This window comes from Lagopus muta, chromosome 26 (assembly GCF_023343835.1).
Source record: "Lagopus muta isolate bLagMut1 chromosome 26, bLagMut1 primary, whole genome shotgun sequence".
NCBI classification, from domain to species: domain Eukaryota; kingdom Metazoa; phylum Chordata; class Aves; order Galliformes; family Phasianidae; genus Lagopus; species Lagopus muta.
In genome coordinates, this window is record NC_064458.1 from 4,756,696 (window position 1) to 4,778,970 (window position 22,275).

General features: G+C 51.9%; 1 protein-coding gene and 2 long non-coding RNA genes across 8 annotated transcripts; 1 reads left to right on the forward strand and 2 right to left on the reverse strand.

The window, feature by feature from the left end:
* Nucleotides 1-191: 191 nt before the first annotated feature.
* Nucleotides 192-10,077, reverse strand: LOC125684979 (major vault protein). 5 transcript variants are annotated; one of them, XM_048927630.1, is made up of 17 exons: nucleotides 9,728-10,077; nucleotides 9,383-9,595; nucleotides 8,917-9,112; nucleotides 7,895-8,018; nucleotides 7,692-7,823; nucleotides 7,199-7,293; nucleotides 6,763-6,999; nucleotides 6,416-6,541; nucleotides 5,905-6,063; nucleotides 5,019-5,269; nucleotides 4,025-4,222; nucleotides 3,341-3,479; nucleotides 2,619-2,830; nucleotides 1,743-1,859; nucleotides 1,353-1,479; nucleotides 1,093-1,281; nucleotides 192-490 (listed from the first exon to the last, which is right to left on the reverse strand). In XM_048927630.1, exons 2-17 carry the CDS (start codon nucleotides 9,499-9,501, stop codon nucleotides 362-364), a joined length of 2,550 nt encoding a protein of 849 aa, XP_048783587.1. In that variant the 5' UTR covers nucleotides 9,502-9,595; nucleotides 9,728-10,077; the 3' UTR covers nucleotides 192-361. The 5 variants fall into 5 exon arrangements, with proteins under 5 accessions (XP_048783587.1, XP_048783588.1, XP_048783586.1 ...); XM_048927631.1 differs by having other exon boundaries at nucleotides 9,723-10,077; XM_048927629.1 differs by having other exon boundaries at nucleotides 9,383-9,550; nucleotides 9,630-10,077.
* Nucleotides 10,078-10,200: 123 nt separating this feature from the next.
* On the forward strand, nucleotides 10,201-15,416 carry LOC125684980 (uncharacterized). Of its 2 annotated transcripts, none has more exons than XR_007373363.1 (3): nucleotides 10,201-10,297; nucleotides 10,916-11,153; nucleotides 11,417-15,416. It is a non-coding gene; the product is annotated as an uncharacterized LOC125684980 (long non-coding RNA). The 2 variants fall into 2 exon arrangements; XR_007373362.1 differs by having other exon boundaries at nucleotides 11,573-14,820.
* On the reverse strand, nucleotides 11,917-22,164 carry LOC125684981 (uncharacterized). The gene is made up of 2 exons (XR_007373364.1): nucleotides 20,715-22,164; nucleotides 11,917-19,198 (listed from the first exon to the last, which is right to left on the reverse strand). It is a non-coding gene; the product is annotated as an uncharacterized LOC125684981 (long non-coding RNA).
* Between the last annotated feature and the right edge of the window lie 111 nt (nucleotides 22,165-22,275).

The window sequence follows — 22,275 nt, forward strand, 5'->3', positions numbered from 1 at the left end:
ATAACCCAATCCATTGAAACAACATAGCCTGTAGACACCTCCACCCCAGGCTTGGTGCTTCTGCTCCAAACTGGTGTCATTTGCAAAGAGAGAGGAGTAGGGCTTTGTTATAAAAAAGGGAGGAAAATCAACCAGAATTTGTCTGGTTGGCGGTAGATGGATGGTTGGACTGGTTGATCTTGGAGGTCTTTTCCAACTTTGGTGATACTACTTCAGACACTTTGACATCTCCACCCCAGCCTCACCATCATTATGACATCACTACTGCTATCACTCTGCTTTATTTTGGAAAAAATAAAAAATAAAGGAAGCTTTGAGTGCTCAGCATCCTGGGATTTCTGCCTTCTGTTAGTGCTGAGCCCTACGAGGCTGAGGGCTCCGGAGGAACCGCCAGCCCCAGCAGCCCCCGGGCGGTGCTGAAGAGGTTCAGGGGGGCAGCTCCATCGGTGATGAGGGCAGACTGCAGTCCGAGGCCCTGCAGCAGCTTCACCTGGAAAGCACAGTGCAGGCACTGCCCCATCGTGGCACAGAGACCTGGTGGCCCCACCAGCCTTGGGGGCCCTAACCTGGAGACCTCATACTCCATGAAGAGCCCACAACACTGGCCACCTCCAGCCCATGGAGACCTCGTCCCATTGGAGACCTCATAACCCAAGGAAATTCAGCGCCATGGTGATCCCCCTACCTTGAAGACACCGATCTACTGATAACCCAATCCATGGAAACAACATGTAGACACCTCCACCCCATGGAGACACTGCTCCACTAAAAGCCTGTACCCTATGAAGATCCCGTAACTCCATAGAGACTTCGTAACCCATGGAGGCTCAACTCAATGGACACCCCCTATGTTTTGCCACCCTCTACCCCACAGAGGCCCCCAAAACCACATGGAGCTCATGGAGACCCAATACAATGAAGATCCTGCCCCACTGACACGATGTATCCAATGGAAACCCTGTAACCGAACAGAGTTCCCACCCTATGGAGCCCCAAGCCACGGGCACCCTATAGCCCATCAAGACTGCCGTGCTTTTGAAACCCCATGGCCACCCAAAGCTGACACTTAACCCCACCCCCAGCCCCACATACCTGCAGCTCAGGCCCAGCACGGGCGATGTCCCGGATGGTCTCAGGCCCCAGGGCTGCTGCCACCTCCCGCACCTTTGAGGACTCCACGGCCGCCAGCGCCTGTGCCCGCGCCGCCTCCGCCTCTGCCCGCGCCCGCTGCGCCCGCACCTCCTGCGCCTGCATCCGCTCCAGCCGCGCCAGCTCTGCCTCCTGGGCACGGGGAGGAGGTAAGGCCTCACCCCACCTTATGAGACACCGCCACAGCCCTGCTCGTAACGCACCGTCTCTATGGCAACAGCCTCTGCCTTCAGCTTGGCCTGCAAGATGGCGGCCTCGGCCTCGATGCGTGCAGCCTCTGCCCTGGCCTGGGCCTCCGCCCGCGCTGCGCCTGCACTCTCCACCGCAGCGCTGCAAGGAGTGCTGTCACATGCCAAGCCTGCCGGGGCCACATCCCCTCCTCCCACCCGGTAGCCTACAAGCAAGGAGACTGCCCTACTTCTGTAGGCCGATGGATCCCAGCACTCCCAGAGCCCCAGCACTCGCTCCAGCTGGGGCACATGGGGACACTGGAACAGGTGGAGCCTCGGGCAAATGGAGGTCCCCGGCAGCCTTCCCAAGTTGGCAGGTGAGCGTGATGCATGCTGGGAAGGGGGAGAACCAAGATGGCTGACCTGAGGGCCTCCAACTCCAGCAGCTCCCTGCGTGCCCGCTCTGCCTCCGCCTGGTCCAACAGCCGCTGGCGCTCCAGGCGGCCCCGGGCCTCCTGTGCCAGGCGCTCAGCTTCATGCCTGTGGGATGAAGGGACACTGTGGGCATGTGGGACACTGGGGGGACACTGGGGGCCAACTGGGGACACTGGGAGGATGCAGACAGGACAGTGGGAGGACAGTTGGAGACACGTTGAGGTCACTGGAGCACAGGACACTGGGGATGCTGTGGGAACTCTGGGGTTCTGAGGATACTGAGGACACACAGGTGACATTGGGGATGGGACATTTGGGACACATTAGAGACACTGGGAACACACTGGGGACACTGGGAATGCTTTGGGGATACTGGGACACAGAACGATGCAGGTGATGCTGAAGATATGTGGGACATTAGGATGGAGGGTATGTGGAATGAAGTTTGGGGGCACGGAGGATATGGAAGACATTTGGAAACATGGGAGATAAAGAGGATATTTGGGGACATAGGACTGAGGACATTTGGTGGCATGGAACGCATAGAAGATGCTTGGGGATGTGGGACAAGGACATCTGTGGACAAGAGGGATAGAGAGGATATTTGGGGACACTTGGGAATATAGAGAACACTTGAGCGAATGGGAGATGTAGAGGAAATTTGGGGATGTATGGGATATAGAGGACATTTGGGGACACAGGGGACATAGAGGACACCTGGGGATAAAGAGGTCATATGGGGACAGGAAGTGGAAAAGGAGAGGTGGGAATATGGCAACACATGGCATACAGAGAGGCAAAAGAAGACATATGGCAACAAGAACACAAGGGGGGCAAACCAAGGTGACACAGGGAACTGGGGACCTGGCGGCAGCCTCCTGGGAGTTGGTGGCGATCTCGATGGCCAGCTGGACGCTGCGCTGCAGTGCGTCGCGTGTGCGTTGGTCCACAGGTTCCACACTCTGGATGTCGACGCTCGTCACCACCAGCCCATTGGGGACAAAGCGCAGGTGCTCCCGCAGCCGTCCACCCTCGTCAAAGCCAAAGACAGCTGAGCAGATGAGGCGATTGGAATTCTGGGGACAGCAGGGACAGCAGTGTCACTGCGGGACGAGGACAAGGGCAGGGGACCAGGGGGGCATCAGGGCCATTTAGGGGTGTGAGGGACATAGAGGGTATTTGGTGACAGGAGAGATCTGGGAAATGGGATATAGAAGATACTTGGGGATATGGAGATATAAGGGCATCTGTGGACATCTGGGGACAATATCATAGTGTAGGCTGTTGGGGCAGTGAGCACAATGGGGACATGGGGTGACACTGAGGAACCTGCAAGGATTTATCAAAGCCAAGCAGGGATGTTGAGAATTCTGTTGATGTCCCCAGAGGCTCTTGGAGACAGCAGAGACTCAGGGACATGGGGAACCCCATTCTGGTGACATCTGAGCGAGCCAAGATAACATAAACAAAATGTGGGGACGTAGGGGGAGGTGACACAGGAGGACGCAAGGCAATGACTTAGGGTGGCGTGGCTGGGGGAAGCATGGGTGATAAGTGGGGGAACCAAGGGGTGGCAAGAGGTGGACCTTGTGGAAGTCATCAAAGGTGACAGCAGCGACAGCTCCACGCACACGGGAGGCCAGGGCCTTGCAGGCATCCCCCACAAAGTCAGGAACACTGAAGAGACGCCCCAGAGCCTTTGGATCCTCAGGCACCTCAAAGTGCCTGTGGGGAAATGTCCTCATGTCACCACCCCATACCACAATCCTGGTCCTAACCCTGATTCTCAAAGCTACCTCTGTCCCCAGGCCACCAACCCATGGGCTTTGGCTGTCCTACAGTGAAATTCCACCCAAGACCACCCATACTGCACCCAAGAACAAATCAAACTTAAGACCACTCTAACTCCACCTCAAACCCAAGACCATCCCACGCCCCACCCCAAGACCAACCCAAACCTCAACCAAGACCACCCTAAATCCAAGACCACCCCAAACCCCACCCAAGATCATTCACAAACTCCACCCAATCCTAACCCATAGCTCACCTGAGACCACCCCAAACTCAAGGCCAACCCAAACGCCACCCAAAACCAACCCAAATCCCACACCAAGACCACCTCAAGACCCAGGACCAAACCAAACCCCACCCAAGACCACCTCACCCTTACCCAAAGACTACCCCATACACAAGATCACTCCATACTCAAGACCACCCAATCCTAAGACCACCCCAACTCCCACCTAAGACCCCTCAGCCCCCAGCCCCACCAGTTGTAGGCCAGCTGCAGCTGCAGCCGTGCATGGTCAGCTGTCTCAATGGTGACAATGTCAGCACAGAAGTCAGGGCCGAGGCGCAGGCAGAGGCTGCGGCGTGCATGGGGCCTTTTGGGGCGGCCTCCAGATAGGGACAGCACCGTCAGCTGCTCACCAGGGCCCAGCACCACCAGCTCGGGGCCCAGTACCACTCTGCAATGGGGTGGAGAAAGAGCATCGTAAGGTAAAATGAGGCCCAGGGGTCCTTCAAGCCGAGGACCCTGCAAACCCCAGAATCCTACAAACCCTAGAATCCTATGAAACTTACAATCTTACAAAGCCTAGAAACCATAGAGTCCCACGATACCTATAATAACCTGAGTAAGCATCGTGAGTAAGTACCCATAAGCATCACTGTGCTCCTTACTCTCACCCCAAAACCCTACAGTCACATTGGAGATTCTGCAGCACAGGAAGGTCATCAGGAGGTAGTAGAGGGCTGGACAATCCTTGGCAGCCCCAGAATTCAACAAATCTACAGCACTCTACAGTCATATAACTCTAGAACCCCAGAACCCTAGAATCCTAGAACTCTGGAGTCCTATAAACACAGAACCCTAGGATGCTTAGAATACAAGAATTTTATAAACACCCTAGAACTCTATAAACATGGAATGCTAGAATCCTGGAATCATGGAATTTAGAATCTTAAAAAACTAGAATGCTAGAATCCCTGAATTGTTGAAACTGAGAGTCCTAAAAACCTACAGTCCTTGAATCCTAGAGTCCTGCAGTCCCAGAAACCCAGCAACCTAGGAAATGCAGAACCCTAGAATCCCAGAAACATAAAAACCTAGAACCCTACAAACCCAGAATATCCTGAGTTTGAATGGATCCAATAGGTTGGCTTTTAGGAAAAAACAAAGCCAGGGATCCCAGCAAAATTCTCCAAACTCAGTGCCTGCCCCACATCCCATTGTCCCCATGCCTCTCAACTGAAGGCACTTACCGTGCTCGCCGCTCCCGGTAGTCATAGACCTGCACAGCAGCATTATGGGGCACCTGATATGTGACAGCACGGGTCCGGTCCCGTTCCTGGACCCCAAAACTGGGGCCTGAGGATGACTGGATGCCCAAATCTTGACCAGCTGTGTCCCCACGAGCCTCAGCCAACAGGGTCTCAACCCCTTGGGGCAGCTCCTTCTCCCACAGCTCCTCGGCCTCCGTCAGCATGTAGGTCTGCCCCGTCACCACCCGCACCTGTATGGAAACCAGTGTGGGGCTAGGGTGTCACCAGGAATACTAGGAGGACTGGAAGAGGTGTCTGAAAGGATTCATGGGGTACGTGGAACTCTTGGATGGGGCTTAGGGGCACTGGAAGAGGATTTCAGGCCTACTGGGAGTACTGGGAGAGCATGTGGAGGCACAGAAAGGGCTACTGAGAGCAGCTATATGGGATACTGGGAGCTCTAGGATGAGCTGTGGGAAGTGTCTGGGGGCACTGGGATGGGATTTGGGGAGTGCAAAGAACACTTGGAAGGGACTTGGGGAAACTGAGAGGGAATTATGTGTGCTGGGGGACACTGGGAGAGACTGGAAAGGTGTGTGGGGGCACTAGGGAGGGGGACTTTGGGGGCACTGGGAAGGGATTGTTGAGGGACTGAGAGAGGAAAGGGGTTACTAGGAGCCCTTGGAGGGGTATCCAAAGGGATGTGGGGGGCTCTTGGAGATCCTAGATGGGCTCTGTAGGTACTGGAAGCAGCTATATGGGATACTGGAAGCACTGGGATGAGCTGAGGAAGGTTTCTAGAGACACTGGAAAGCAGTGTGAGGGACACTGAGGTAGGTTTAGGGGCACTGAGCACCCATGGGATCTGTAGGAACAGGACTCTCACCTTGCCGGTGCGGATGTCCCGCACATAGATGCCCTCGTTCTCAGCCAGGGCCAGTGCACGGCGTCGCTCCAGCACAGTCACCTCAGCTGGTGGCACGTACTCGAGAGGACCCCGGGCCAACCAGCGGTCCCCTGCACGCCGTATCACCTCCGTCCCATCCTGAGGATGCAGCGGTGGCATCAGCACCAACCTGGGGACATGGGATGTGGGGACCCTACCCAATCGCTGGCTGGGGATGTGGGACCTCCAGAATCTCCCAGGTGTCCCCCTGTCCCCAGGTATCATCATGTATCCCAGGTGCCCCCTATGCACCTCACCTGTTCCCATGTACCCCAGGCGTCCCCCATGAACCTCACCTGTCCCCACCTGCCTCCAATGCACCTTACCAATTCCAGTGTTCCCACGAGTCTCCTTTGCTCCCCCCCCCCAGTTCCCCCAGTTGTTCCCTCTGTCCCCCATTCGCCCACCACCCCCAGTCTCCACCACGTGATGCTATGAGCTTCAGTGTCACCTCGTCAGTGTCCTTGATTGTCTGCAGAGCCTGAAGAAGTAGCCCCTCATCCTCAGAGAGCACATAGACATCCTCGATGCCAGCCTGGAGCCTCTCACCCGGCTGCAGGAAGAAGGATTTCTCCCCCTGGGGACACAGGAACATCACCTCAGGGATTTCATGTGCTCTCAGGAGTAAATTAGGGTCCCTGGTGGCCACTGGCCACCCCTGAGATATCGTGGGGATACCTATGGGTACATCAGAGCCACCTGCAGGTCCCTGAGGTCCATTTACATGGTCCTCTGGGGTACCCAACTTGTCCTCAAGGACCTGCAGGTGACATCTCTGTGGTCCCATGAGGTGTGCACCTTGATCACACGCTTCTGTCCCAGCTGGGGCTGCCCGTTGGGTCCCACAGGGTCGAGCACCACGCAGTACTGTCGAGGACCCAAAGTTGTCACCAGCACCTCAGCCACCACCTCCTCGAAGACATCAGGGACGTAGGCCTCACTCTGCTCCTGTGTCACCAGCCACTCCTCTCCTGTGCGGCGCACATGTCCCTGCGCATCCTCAAAGGTCCGGGTAGCTCGCAGGTGGAGGGCTTTCTGTGGGACAATGAGATCAAAGCGCATGATGGGACCCCAATTCTGTCCCAGAGGGTCTTTATCACCTGCATGTGCTAGGAGACAGAGTGATGGGACACCTAAACTTGTCCCAGATTTGGGTTCAGGGAAAAAAAATCCTGGAGTGTCCCTGTCACCCATGGGTGTAGGGGAGACCACAGGGGATCCCATGTCCCTGTACCTTGTCAGTGAGGACATAGGCATCCACGACATCGACCACCTCCTCGTAGACCCCTGGCAGGTAGGCACCCACCCGCTTCACCAGCCACTCCTCACCTGGAAACAGTATTATGGGGTGATCAAGGAGTTAAGGGGGCTGGTGCAGACTGGGGGAGACAGGGAGGGTTGGGGAGATTTGGGTTGGGAAGGGGTCTGAAGGGTGCTGGGGGTCCTGTGGGACAAACCTAGGGGTGTCTGGAGTCCTAAGGGTGGGACTGGATGATCTCAGACGTCATTAGGGTGGGATGAGACAACTCCAAAGGTGGGAAGGGACAAAACTAAGGGTCGTTAGGGTGGGATGGGATGACCTCAACGGTGTCTGGGATCACGAGGGTGGGATGGGACTATCCCAAGGGTCATTTGGGTGAGAAGGGACAATCCCACTGGTCATCAGAGTGAGACGGGATGATCCCAAGGGCCATTGGGGGGGGAAAAGACAATCCCAAGGGTATTACCTGTGACACGCCGCGTGCCCTGACGGTCGAGGCACTCCTTGCGTGCCCTCAGGCGGATGGCCTGGTTGTGCCTGATGACGGTGGCCTGCAACGTCTCAACCACCTCTACCTCCTTGTGGGGGATGTAGGTGCCTGTGGAGCCGGGGCACCATCAGCAACCCAAGATGTCCCCAAGGTGTCCTTAAAGTGTGCCCCTTGCTCACCAGGACCCTCGAAGAGCCACTCATCGCCTGCCACAAACTTGTTCCCATCCTCATCCTCAAAGTCAAGCAAGGCTCGAAGGCGCAGGGCAGTATCAGCCAGCACCACCTGCAGCGGGGTGACACCCTGTGGACACAAGGGTCAGGGCTGAGGGTGACATCCTGGGGACACAGAGGTCAGGGCTGAGGGTGACAACCTAGGGATGTCTGGAAGACAATGGGGGACAGAAGTGACGGTGGCATGGCAGGGGGCATAGCGGAAAAGGTTTCTCTGGGACATGACCTCAGGACATGGGGGTCATGACAAGTCTATCAGAGGGATGCAAGGGTCCTGGTAGGGCAGTGGCAGGTACTCAGGCACAAAGCAGGGACAAGGGGAACACATGGAGGGCTACGGGAAGCTGTGGGAGTTCTACAGGAACGATTATAGTCAATGAGACAGCTATAGACAGTTTACAGGACGTATAGCAAACTGAACAGAGGGGTCAGAGGAGCTATAGGGGATTACAGGAGGAGCTATAGAGGCTATGGAAGGACACAGAAAAGAGTTGCAGAGGGGGACCTGGGAGACTATAGAATCTATAGGAGACCATGGAGGGGAAGGTAGAGGACTTATAGGGGGACTATAAGAACCACAGAAGCTATAAGGTGTTGTGGAGCTTCTGAAGAGCTGAAGGAGAATGTGGGCTGGGAAGATTACCAGAAACTAACTATAGGATCTCTGGGATGGCTGCTGGTGAGCTACAGATGCTCCAGGAATCATGAAAACCTAGAAGAGCTATGCAAGCTAAGGGGGATCACATCAAACTGCAAACTACAGATGCTATATAAGACTAAGCTAGTGTATACTGTCACACACTGAAAAAGCTACAGGAGGCTGTGGATAACCCCACAGGGGGCTACAGGGAGCTGTAGGCACCCTGAAACCCATAGGTAGAGGTGCTGGAAGTCTTTGCAGGGTGGCAGGGAAAGGATAGCTGAGGTTATAGGGGGCTATAGGAGCAATGTAGGGTGGCTATGCGTACCTGCTGGAGCTCCTCACCGGGGTACAGGGGAAAGGGCTCCTGGGTGAGGCGGACATCAAGGTCAGCATGCCGCAGCTGGGCCTGCCCCGCACCATCGAACAGCACAGCTCCCGTTGGACCCCGGGCCACAGGATTGAGCACCACGCAGTAGTGCCGGGGGGGAACTATCACCATGCGCTTGGGGGAAAAGACCACCCTGCAGGTGCCCCCGCACATCTGCCATCAGCTCTGTAGGACTGTTGGAGCTCCACAGCACCCCTCACATACTCCACAACCCTTGTTTCACCCCACAGACCTCCCATGGAACTCTAAGGACTTATGGAACACAACCAGATAGAAGAGGCCTCCATGATCATACAGAATTCCTATAACTGTACAGAGCCCCCCACTGACCTACAGAGCCCATCACGGCCCTAGATGTGGGACTGGGTCTCTCCAGCCCACTGCTTGAACCCCAGGCAGGTACCTCTCATGGTCCTGCCGGATGTAGGAGTGAGGTCCAACCTCCACACGAGTGACGTTGCTGTTGAGGTCCAGCACGTGGATGTAGTGGTAGGGGGGTATGCGGATCACAGGGTCCTCCATGGGGAAGAAGACTTCCTCACAGTGGAGCAGGAGACCTTGCTGGAACGTGCTGTGGAGCAGAACAGCTCGATGAGGCTCAGCGTAGGTGGTAGACCTTGAAACAGGGTAGAAAAATTGTCACGAGGCACCTTGAAATGTGTGAGGGGAAACCTCCAAAGGAGTGGCAGGAACTGCTGTGGGGCAGAAGAGCTTTGTGCCAGGCAAATGAGGGAGAAGGAGACCTCACTTGGGGCAGAGGACCTCACCGCGGGGCACAACACCCGGCTGTGGGGCAGGAGGACGCGGAAATGACTATTTTTAACTTTTTCTTTTCTACTTCCCTTTGGTCTGGCCCAGCCCTGCTGGCAGACGGAGCCCGGCCCATCAGGGCCGCCCCAGGGCCGGGTTTCCACACCCGAAATGCCGCACCCCGGGCAAGGTTCGCCCTCAGAAAGGATTTATGCCGCGTTGTAGGGCTGCAGGTAACGGATTAGGATCAGGATGAGAATTATGCGGTTGGCTGAGCCCGAACGGCGCTGGCAGCCCCCAGGCAGGCCCTGCGCTGTCTCTAGGCAGCCGGCGCCGCCATGACGTCCGCTTCCCCGGAAGGGGGGGAGGAAGAAAGGGGGCGCGGGCGTTCCCGCTGCTTCCGCCTTCCGCCGCAGAGCGTGTTCCCATTGGCTGTAAGGGCGGGAGGGAGGGAGGAAGGCTGAGGGAGGGGCGGGGGGGAAGCGGTGGGAAGGGTCGCGTTGGAGGGGCAGCGAAAAAGGGTCAGAGGCTGCTGGGGGCTGCAGAGGACACCGAGTGCCGCCCCGAGGTACTGTCGCTCCCTGGTGTCACCAGCGTCGCTCCCTGGGGCTCTGTGTCAACCCAGGTTTCACCCAGTGTCACCCACTGCCGCCTCCTGAGAGGCTTTCGATCCAGGGGTCACCTTAGGGGCTGTGTCATCCCTGCTGTCACCGCTGCCACCCTCCGAGTGGGTTTTGTCATCCCTGCTGTCACGCAGTGCCGCCTCCACACCTCAGTGCTGCGTTCAATCCGAGTGAATGTCACAGAATCTTGGAGTAACGGAGTTATTGCAGGGATAACAGGAGACACGTGGACCCCTTTGTCCTTCTCATTGCTCCTCCTGTTGCTCCTTCCTTCCTAATTCCTTTCCTCGTTTCTTTGGTCCCTTCTTTGTTCCTTTCCAATTTCTTTACTATTCTTTGCTTGCTCCTTGCCCGACCCTTTCTCTGTCCTTTTTCCCATCCCTTTCTCATTTCCTTTCCCACCCCATGTCCATTCCTTCCTTGTTCCTTGTGCACTTCTTTACTATTCCTTGTTTCTTCCTTTCCCATTCATTTTTTTTCTTTTTTCTCCCCCACATTTCACCCCTCTTTTCCGTTTTTTTTGCACTTCCCTTACCCATCTCTTTGCCTTCTTTTGCCCCTAGCAGTGTCCCTGGGCTCCAAACTGGAGGAGCACGTTGTCATTGACACACTGTGGTCATCCTGAACTGGTGCTTCAAGCAGAGACTGCTCAACATGAGGAGGATCTGCATGTTCATGCTGGACAAGGCTGGACCTCATGATTGACATGCAGGACTTCTCCTCCCAGAGCATCCACATCCAGAGATGGATCACAGAAACCTGCTTTTGGCACAGGAAAATGCAAAAGGGGAGAGTTAGAAGGTAAGATTTTTTTATAAAGGGCTCACTTTATCCAAAATATAAAATTTTCCATTAAAGACTCACTTTATCCATTATTAAAATGTAAGAGTTTCACACAAAAGTGCCAAAGAGCTGCTAGTGCTTATGAGTCCTCAATACTAATGAGTTCTGAGGGCTAACAGGTTGTCAGTCTATTCAATCCCAATTGCTATGTAGCTCCTCTTTTTAATGAATCCTTAGTGCTAATGAGCTGCTAGGGCAAACAAGTTTTTCTCCTGCCCCAGGGCTCTCCTAAAAGACTGACAGATGCTGCTTTTCTCTGCCACCTTCTGTAAAATGTGTGGAAGTTCACCTTGTAGATCATCTCCAGATCCATCATCATCAAGCTGTGGCAGGAGAAGCTTGCCCTAACCAACACCAGGCTACTGCTTTGTCTGCAGGAACTGGGAGCAGAAGTATGCAGCCCTCTGCAACCGCTATGGCAGCATTTCCAGGCCTTAATGTTCTGCCAGGTACAGCTCATTGGTAAGCAGTGAGCTGCCAGTGATCCATCTGACATGATCAAGCCCAGTGTGATGTCAGCTCTGCTTCAATGATCGCCAAAAACGAGGGAACAAGGTGCAAGGGACGGATGGGAAACACACAGTGAGAATTAAAAGCTCAGAGTGGTAACAGCATCTAATAGTTGGAACCAAGCCAGTTGCTTGGCTTTCGTGGTGGGCATTACGTGGAAACCATGCTCTGTTCCCTCAACCTTTGTGTTCAAAAGCATTTGGTGACCCAATTTCTTTCTTTTTTTTTTTTTTTCTTTTTTTTTTTTGCCTTAGTTTGAGGCTCTGCCTATTCCAAAGCACCAGAGACTTGGAAAAGAGCAGGGGTGTTGGGAATATGTGGGACTGGCAGCGAGGGAGTAAGGATTTGGGTAAAGTGATGGACAGGCTTTAAGTTAGAGGAACAATAGTAGGGATTTGGAGAAGTTAAAGGTACATAGATTGAAACCAACAGTTGCAGAGCTGCTGGAGAAGCTCGGTTGCCTTCTTTCATCCATGCAGACCTGCTGGAGGGCAGACTGACTCAGTGAAGATGATTCTAGATGGGCACTGAGTGGTCCTTCATTCATTCTCTATACTTCTGTCTCCCTTTTTTCCAAACCATCTGTTAGGAAAAGTTCTGCTGAGAATGAACTTTTATGCATGTAGAGAAAGGAATAAAAAAAATAATAATAATCTCAAGGAATCCATACCTAGTGACGCAAAGAGAAGCGTGGAAGATTCAAAGTCTTGGCCTGAGAAAATTATTTGGTCAGCAATATAAAAAATGGAGAGAGCAGACAGTCAAGACCAGAAATGTAGATTTGCCAGTAATCAAGCCAGATGCTTAAGATTTTGATGGTATATTTGTGGTGACAGGGAGGAGTGTGTTAAGTGGTGCACATTAGATAAGCTAGGCATCACTTGGAAACCTGTGTGCCTGGAGCACTTAGTGTCATGCTCAGGGTGCTGCCAGGGTAGAGGTCCTGTCCACAGGAAGAAATGAGCAAGACATATGGAAGGACGGGGAGCCACATTTTAACCTTGAGTTGATGGCTAGATAGGAAGGATCTTGGAGCACTAACTTGGTCTAGGGAAGAGAAACCAGAAGTGTAACTGGATGTGAGTTCTCCTCTTTTGCTGTTGTCTTGTCTGCCCACCTCAGCTTGGGCAGAGCCATGGAAGCCCTCAGTCTTGTTCTCCCAAGGGATTCTGTTCGATGCTGGAACTATGAAAGTAGGTTTATGCTCCCACCCCAGGGAGCTGGGTAACTTCCCAGTTCTGAGGCACGCAGGTGGGAGAGGGCAGGCCACTGCCTCTGCCCCTTTCTGTCTCTGCTTAATGGCAGCATTTCTTCTTCTTCCTGTCAAGACCCTGCTCAAGAAGTTGTCTCACTCCAATCTATAGGAGGGAGAGGAGGTTCTTTTGTTGTCTATCTACTCGGTGTGAAACAACAGTTCAAATGTTGGTCCGACCAGTTTATTACAAATCTTCATTAGGGAAATGGGGAAGGGGAGGACGGACACTATTATGAATTAGAGTAATGGGGAAGGGAAGGAGGGCGATAGAAAAGATAGGAAAGAAGAAAAGAAGAAGCAAGGAGTCTTTATAGGAAGCAAGAGGGAGATGATCACCACCATGGATCCAGCGTGGTTTGTAGTTCAGTCATTGATCTTCAGTAGGGTGGGTGGCCAGACAGAGTTGGTCTGTTGATGACGGCGATGACAACGACCGTGGCAATGATGGCCCCTTTTCAATGGTTTCAAAGCAGCCGAGTCAGCTGTCTTTGGAGTGACAGCTCAAATCCACAGTGGTTGAGTCAGCTCTCCTTGGAGTGGCAGCTTCTGGCTCTGGGATCTCAGCAGAAACTCCTTTGTTCTTCCGGGCCTTGCCAGCAGATAAGAGGGAGCAGGGATGCCCATCTGCATCCTGTTTTTCATGGGACACAATGGTATCATTCCCCAGTTTTCCCATACCTAGCTGGAGCTGTTTAGTCACAGGCCAGATCTTCAGCCAGTGAACACTCCCGAGTGCTCTCTTCCAGAGGCAAGCAGCTCTGGAGGAAGGGGCTTTCAAATGTTCCCAAAGCGATATCGATTGTCACACGGTTAGCACCCATCACTTGCCTCCTCAACAAATCGATCAGAGTTTTATCACACAAAATACCTCAGGAAGCAAGCTTTGAGCCAAAAAAAAAAAAAACAAAAAAAACAAAAAAAAAACCAAAGAAGGATTCTCGCAGAAGTACATTGTAGTTGTAAGGAATTACAGATTTTATTTTAAACAGTCAGTCTTGGGGTGTGGAGCCTTGAAAGATATGTCTCAGATAGTAGTGTTGCAGAAACACAGGCCGTATCCTTGCCTCCAGCCATGACACTTGGGAAACCCTCACTGGAAGCCAGTCGGAGCTGACTTACATGCGCTTGCTAATTCAGAGGGAAAAACGGTTTTGTGTTTGAGGTGGGTTTCAGTTATTTCTCAGGCTTTTGCTTTGATGCTCAACTGATGCTTTCGAAAGTTAATTTGGTTATTTATTAACGAGGCTGTCTTACTGCAAGCAAAGACCTCATGGAGCTCAATATATATCTCGTTCCACAAATTTTTATTAGAAAGAATGAATACTACAACTTTGCAAGGATTTTAGCAGTATGTAAATCTTCCATGATAAACTAGCTTTAGCTACAGAAATTACAGGGACCAACACTTATTTCTGCTGGTTCATTTATAATTTACACCAATGTCATACTTTGCCCATGGTAATAAATTCCATTCATGATGCAGTTCTAGTTTCAGTTTTGATGATAAAACAGAAGTGTCCACAGTGGTCTGTTGCAGCGGAGCGTTCTCAAGGCTGGGATTGCTGTTCTCTGTACACTGCCTTCCTTCTCTATGTGCTCACTAGTGAGTTTCTAACCTTAAGTATATTACTAAAAATGTTGAAAGCATTCTTGCCCTTACAGTGAGCAAGGTAGCAAGCTGAGGAGCAGACTTGGGGTCGCATTTTCATTGCAGTAATGGTTTCAAGGCTCTTGCTTGCTTCTATCAATACTGTAAAATAAAAATCTTTTGCAAGAGAAAAACTTCAGTGCATTTTTTTTCTCTTTGTTATTTCTGAAATGCTGGCTACCACACTTGAAGTGGAACAATATGAGTAAATGACAAATACACAAAGGTTTTTCTGGAGAGAGCAAGGTCTGATGTGGAGGGTTGAACTATTAAATCAGCCAGTTGAATGAAGTTCCCATTACTTCATTCTACATTGCAGAGTTCTCCATTAGCCACATAAAGAACACTGGAACTATAAAGTAAAAATGCTATGCTGCTCTCTGCAGAAAAAAATGGCCTGTAGAAATAATGGACAGTGAGGGGAGGGGTGGGAGGAACTCAGAAGAGCTCTGTGCAGACAGTAGCGTACAGGTTTTGCTGAACTGCTTACATGAAATGATGTTTCAGGCTCAATCATAACTGTGTAGTCAAAGTAGTCACATGCCACACAAAACTTTCCTCCAAAGTCTCAGAAGATAGTTTGATGCTACATTGTGATGGCCAAGTGCAGGTTCAAGAAGTGAAAAGTCTCACAGTAGCTTTCTCACCTTCAGTTGCTTTGTAGCATGAATTGATTTTGCATGGTTTGTTAGATTTACCGTGGTTGTTGGCATCGAGGAGTAAGTGCAGCTGTTCTGCTGAAACACCTGCAGCCTGTTCTCTGCATTATCCATGCATATGACGGGGAGGTCAGCACCAGAATGACAATCTTGTCTCATTTCCATAAGAACTTTATCTACTTATTTTTTCTTTTTTTCTGGGCTCAGATTTACAGAAGCGCAGGAAAACAGGCTTTTGGTTTTCTTTATTTTTGTCCAAATTAATTTCCAAAGGAAACGCTGCATTTGTGAAAACGAGGAGTAAGCATGGAAGCTATTGGTAAGTTTTCCTGAAACACCACATCAGTTTTGCAAGTCTGAGCAAGGTGTATTCCAAAATGTCTAATTGAAATCTTCCCCTTTGGTAGAGCTGTTCACAATTTGGTCACAGGTCCTATGTTTGTACTTCCCAAGGGAGTCTCTCCTCACCCCTCATTTGTTTGAGTAGAAGCCCAAGCTTTTTGTTTATTGACTGGAGAAGTGTACCAACCAGAGCAACTCCTGCACACCAATCTCTCCCAGAGAAGCATCCAATTTGAGGAAGGATAACTGCGAGTTCAGAATTATCATTTCAAAGAAATGAATCTCAGAACTTGCTCACAGCTGTTCTTAGTTCCTGTTGATGGCAATCAGAGCTAAGTTTTATTTTGTCATTAATATATCATTATAATGCTCTCCTGTTGTTTTTTTTAAAATAATTTATTTTCTGATTTTGGGAAGAAACTAATGTTCCTGAAATGTTCCTGAAAAACTTTATAGGATATTGCATATTATGCCTTGTCTCAACCTTGGTTATTTTCTAAGTCTCAGTCCCAAAAGTATCTCAGTCAGAAGAAAACTGACTTGGTTGTGTAAGGCTGTTAGTGACCTCTGCAGACTGACCTCCTCTCTCCTGCATCTGCAAATCTCGGCTCTTTCCCTAATCCCTGAATCTGCTCCACAAAGCCCTGCTGCAAATTCTCACCCTGCACACTGTCTCAGCTCAGCTAATGGTGGTGTTTCCCTCTATTGGGAACATCCCGGTTCTTCCCCAGCTCTCCCCACCTCCTGCCCTCTTCCCAACCCAGCTCAGCCCAGCAGACCAGTGGCAGTGCCCACCGCTGGGTATGCAATGCCACCACAGCCCAGAAGCTCTGAAGGCACAGCAGCTGTTAGGCTGGGGCTGTGGCCTGGGGAAACAGAGGTCGGTGAAGCTCCAGGCCCAGAAGACCCCCAGCACAGACTGCCTGTGCCAGTGCCATCCTCTTCTCAGCCTAGCACAAGAGTCCTGGCCCAGCACAGCCTGCCCCCAGCAAATGCCTGCAGAAATAGCTTTCTCTTTCTCACCTGTCCCTCCCTGAAGGCACAGAAATGCTCTCTTGCTCTTCTCCAGAGCCATCCCTGCTCCTGGAGAGCCTTGTCCAGGGCAGCTTGTCCATGCTGGCCTGGCTGGCTGCTCCTGGTTCCCTCCCCGTGTTCCCCACAAGGCCCTGATCTGGTGGTACTACTCTGAAGTGATGGATCTGTGGTGACCCTGCCCAGGTTATGCTGCTCAGGGTGGGCAGCAGACACAGATGGATGGAGATCTCTGCTGCCTCTTGCCATCTAATCTAATCTAATCTAATCTAATCTAATCTAATCTTGCATCTAGTGCTAAAGGCTCTGCAGCCAAGGACAGTGCTTGGCAGGAGCGTGGGGTGCCTCTAATGTCACAAAGGGCACTTGAGTGCTGAACCAGATCTGACCCACAGGGCTTCAAAAAGTCTGTACTGGATCACGCTCCAGATAAGTCAACAAATATTTGTTGTCTGCTTGAACAAGTGCCACTGAGAAGGGAGCCCTGGGTCCAGTGACTGGTCACTAGCAGATCACTGTGGGACTGTAAGCCTGTGTACTTCAGCTCATGGAGAGCCCCAGACAACAAAAGAGCAGAGAGCAGCTCCTTGTGTGCACTGCTGACACCAGCTTTGAAAGAGGCCTGGATTCTGGCTCTGCCCTGAGCAGGCCTTTAGTTAGGTATGCTACTGTAGAGACAGCAGGACTGCTATCAAGTAAATTGAGAACTGAAGACTAACAGGAATGGAGAGGCACAACAGGAGAGCAAGGAAGTGGAGGGAGAGCAGTGCTCAAAAGACCACATTCAGCTGCTGCTCATGGCCATGGTTTCAGGAAAGCAACAGCCCCAACTCAAAGGCAGCAGAGAGGAAGAGCCCAGCCGGCATTGAGGGGCAGACCACAGGGGCACCAGGTCTGCTGCTCCATGTGGCAGATGGTTTCCTGGCTCCTTGAAACTCTCCCACATATGCGGGTTGCTCAAGAGGACAAGGGAGACATGGGAGCTGAGACAAAAGAATTTCTGCTGGCTTCTTCATTGTGTTCATCTGCACAGGAAGCCTGGTTCTGCAGGTACACAAGATCATAGAATTATAGAATCATAGGATGTTTAGGGTTGGAAGAGACCTTAAAGGTAGTGTAGCTCAAACTACATCAGGTTACCCAGGGCCCCATCCAACCTGACCCCAAACTTCTCCAGGGGTGGGACATCCAGGCCTCTGGTTGTTTTTGTAGAGAGGGACAATCATCTCCCTCGTCCTGCTGGTCACCCCTCTGTTGATGCAGCCCAGATGAGTTGGCCTTCAGGGCTACAAGCACGCACTGCTGGCTCACATCCAGCTTTTCATCCACCAGAACTCTGGCAGACAGAAGTCCTTCTCAGTAGGGTTGCTCTCAGTGAAATCTCTCAATCTGCACATATCTCTACGTTTGCCCCAGCCCAAGGCAACACATTGCACTTGAACTTTTTGAACTTTGTTAGGACCGCAGAGTCCTAGTTTTCAAGTTGGACTTGTAATGACATGACTAGGTAAAAAAAAATGAACAGATAGGAGGCTAAGAATTTGAATATAAAAGTATTTAAATCTTAATCCAAGTATGAGGAAATAGTAATGAAAGTAAAAAGATTGTTCTAATAATTTTGGATACACCATGGAATTCCTCTGAATTTCCTCACTGTGTTTTTGAGCTCCTGGTTCCTCATGCTGTAGATGAGGGGGTTCACTGCTGGAGGCACCACTGAGTACAGAACTGCAACCAACAGGTCAAGAGATGGGGATGAAATGGAGGGGGGTTTGAGATAGGCGAACATGAGAGTGCTGACAAAGAGCAAGACAGCCAGGTGAAAGGCATGTGGAGAAGGCTCTGTGCCATCCCTGCTCTGAGGGCATCCTCAGCAGGCCCTGAAGATCTGCAGATAGGACAGCACAATGAAAACAAAGCACACGAAGATTAAACAAAGGCTAAAATCAATAATCCCAGCTTCCCTGAGATTGTCTGACTCTGAGCAGGAGGGCTTGAGGATCTGGGCGATTTCACAGAACTGGCATTGCTTTTACAGAATGGTATTGAGAATGTATTGGCTGTGTGCAACAGAGCATAAAGAAACCCACTGCCCCAGGCAGCTGCAGCCATGGTGGCAACAAGCTCTGCTGCCCAGCAGGATGTTGTAGTGCAGGGGCTTGCAGATGGAAACGTAGTGGTCGTAGGCCATGACAGTGAGAAGGAAGTATTCTGCATCAAAAAAGAATAGTAAAAAAAAGACTTGTGCAGCACATTCAGCAAAGGAGATGTCCCTGGAGTCCCAAAGGACATTGGCCATTGCTTTGGGGAGAGTGGTGGAGATGCAGCCCAGGTTCAGGAGGGCGAGGTTGAGGAGGAAGAAGTGCATGGGGTGTGCACGTGGTGGTCGCAGGCTACGGCTGTGCTGATGAGGCCGTTGCCAGGAGGGCGGCCAGGCAGATGTCCAGCAAGAGCCAGAAATGCAGGAGCTGCAGCTGCTGCGTGTCTGCAAGCACCAGGAGGAGAAACTCATTGATGGAGCTGCTGTTGGACAACTGCTGCTGCTGGGCTTGGAGACCTGTACAAGGAGGATAAGACAAAGAGGTGTTAGGATTGGATTTAGGAGAGTTAATCCCCAACCAGACCTGTTGGCACATGTGAAGCCTTCCGCCTGCAAAAGGCTTCATACAGGTGTTCGTTTTCGTTAGGGACTCAACGGTCTGTCCATCTACCTCGGTGCACACCAATGTGGTGGGTGGTAAAATGGCGTTTATTGCAGGGAGCGCGTCCTTTTTAAAACTTTTCCCCATGCCTTAGGGCTACTACCTGACCAATGGACATGTGGAATGTCTTGTTTCTTCCTTATTTGGTCTATCCTGTTCTTCTCCCTTATCTTCAGGTCATTTGTTGCCATGGTTTCCCAGGGGCCGAGGGGCCCCTGTCGACCCTGTTCGACTACACACATGGAGCTGCCCAAGTATCTGAAGGGGAATTTTGAATCCCTGCACTGAATTAGTCAGATTCTATCCAGCTGCCCTGCGGGGATATTCCCTGCTTGTCAAAATGAGAAATGAAACTGACATATAGAATCACAGAATGGTTTGGGATGGAAGGGACCTTGGAGATCACCTCGTTCCAACCCCTCTGCTGCAGGCAGGGACACTTCCTTCGAGACCAGGCTGCTCACAGCCCCATCCAGCCTGGCCTGGAGCGCTTCCAGACAGACGGCATCCACCACCTCACTGGGCAACCTGTGCCAGCGTCTCACCACCCTCACAGGAAAGATTTTATTCCTAATATCTAGTTTAAGTCTAACTCACCCAGTTTAAAGCTATGTCCCCTTGTCCTGTCACTACGTGCCCTTATAAGAAGTCCCACCTCAGGTTTCCTATAGGCCCTTTCAGGATCTGCAGCTCCCACATCTGTGAATGGCAGGAGGAGGAACTGGAAGGAGGAAGGTGTTGTTGGACATTTGTTTAGCTGGGGCCAGTTCAAGGAGAACAAGACAGGCTAGGCTTGGTGATGGAGCTACCATTGTACATTTCTACATAGTTTTCTGATGAAAATGATATATAAAGTTTATCAGCTTTATCTGAAGAAAACTTTGCAAACCTTACAGCAACCCCCCACACAGAGCCTTAAACTTTTCAGGAGAAACTTTCTGCAGCTGTCTGACTTGATCTCTGGCTGGTGCTGAGAGTGCCATTGGGAACAGAGGCTGCTGCAGGTTTCAGAGGAGCCCTTCCTCTCACGCAGCAGAAGGGAAAGAGGAACGTGGGGGGAAACTCAGATTCACTCTGCTTATAACATCACTGAGTTTTTCTGTGCCATTTCTTTCAACTCATCCAACTGCAGAGAAGAGCTAAGGGGATTTTATTTGGTTTATTTTATTACAGCTGTCCCCATAACTCTCAGAAGAGGTGTTGGGTAGCTGAAAGCCATGTGGACTCCAAGGGAAATCCTATGGGTTCCAGGAGGCAAGCTGACTGTCCCCTGGTGAAGAGTGAGGAGAGCAGTTCTGTCCATCCACCCTGTTCCCAGCTGTGCTGTGTCACACCTCTGTGAGTTGCAGGATGGTCACGCTCAGGTGTTACCTTGTTCTGGGTGCAGCAGAGACTCTGGGTCAATGTGCAGTGTAAAGAATCGTCCTTTCCTCGAGATGTCTGAGCAGGACCTCAGCTCTTCCCTCCTAGCCAGGAATACAGAGGCCTCATTTCTGTCTGCACACAGAGAGCCATCCAGTAGCATCTACATGGCCTTAGCACTGAGGTGTGTCCTTTGTGGGTCACCTAGGCAACACAAAGATCTAGTGAGAAAGCTGCGTACTTCTGGAGAGCAGCACACAGCCCCGAAAGATGCCCCATAGACACTGCTGCATACCCTAAAGCTGGGGTGTCCCTGTATCCCAGCTCCTTACACTGCAGTATCAGGAGGACACTTGGTCATTGTTCCTTCAGGCACCGCTGCACAGCAGGACCACTGGGCTGGTGTCTGAATGATGACCAAATCCTCCCCTCCTCCCCTACTGCTTTAGTCGGTCCAAAGTGGATCACAGTGACATGCCACAGGGTTCCTGTCAAGGGAAGAGGGGCACACACAGACAGAGTGTGGGAGCTTCTCTTCTGGGCTCTGGCTGCTGTGCTGGTGATGCTTGCCTGAGACCCTATGGCTTGGGGGAGTGGGAGAGACCAGGGAAGAACTGCTCCAGAGAAAGCATCTGCATGGCAGGGCGCAGCCAGGAGGTGCCAGAATCCCCCTCCCATGGCAGTTCCTTCCCACAGCCTGTGCATCTCTGCTGCCTGCAGCCGTCCCTGATGGGAGCTGCTTCTCTGTTCCCACATTTCCTGCCTACCTGTGCTCACAGATCCCACCCTGCACTGCCTGGAGCAGGGAATCACTGACTTGGAGCAGGATCTCCTCCTTTGTGATGGAAAAATGATGGGAACACTCCCAGAAGATCCTATAAGCAGTGGGATATGCTAACTTCAGGTGATCTCTCAACGTACTGCATCTGCCTTGCCTTCAGCCAAACTTACTGTGTGAAGAGCACTGAGGAGTTCTTCCACACAGCCTTTAACACCTCTTTCCTTCCCTGCTCTCCCTGTGCCAGCTGCAGGCCAGTCCCCAGCTCTTGGTGCAGAAGAGCTGCTCTTGGACATAGCTGTCTGTCTGCAGCACTGCTGTTTGCCAGCAGCTCCCTGCTTCTCAGAAAGCACAGCTCAGCTCAGCAGCAGAGGTACAGCCCGAGGCATCACTTTCTATGCCCCAAACCAACCTCCCTGGAGATGTCCCTGAGGCTCCAGGGCTCACAGCTCCTGAAAAGCAGCAGGGCCCCTCCTGGAGAGCTCACTTTGAAGCAAGCTGAAGGAATCGTTACCGACTCTCTCTAGCACTGCACAGACTCCCGCTGCAGGAATTGCCCTCCCAGGGTGTGCTGGTGGTATGCAGGAGGTGCCGTGTTCCCCTCTGGAATCCCTTACCCATTGTCAGGCAGCACGCCGGGGCAATGTCAGGCAGCAATCTCTTCCCTGTGCAGCGCAGGGATCTGCCTGATTCATTGTGGGCATCTCTGCTCTCATCAGTAGTTTGGAGCTGGAGAGGGATTCAGCTGCCCCTGCTGTGTACCTCACAGACACAGGAGCTGGATTCCTCTTG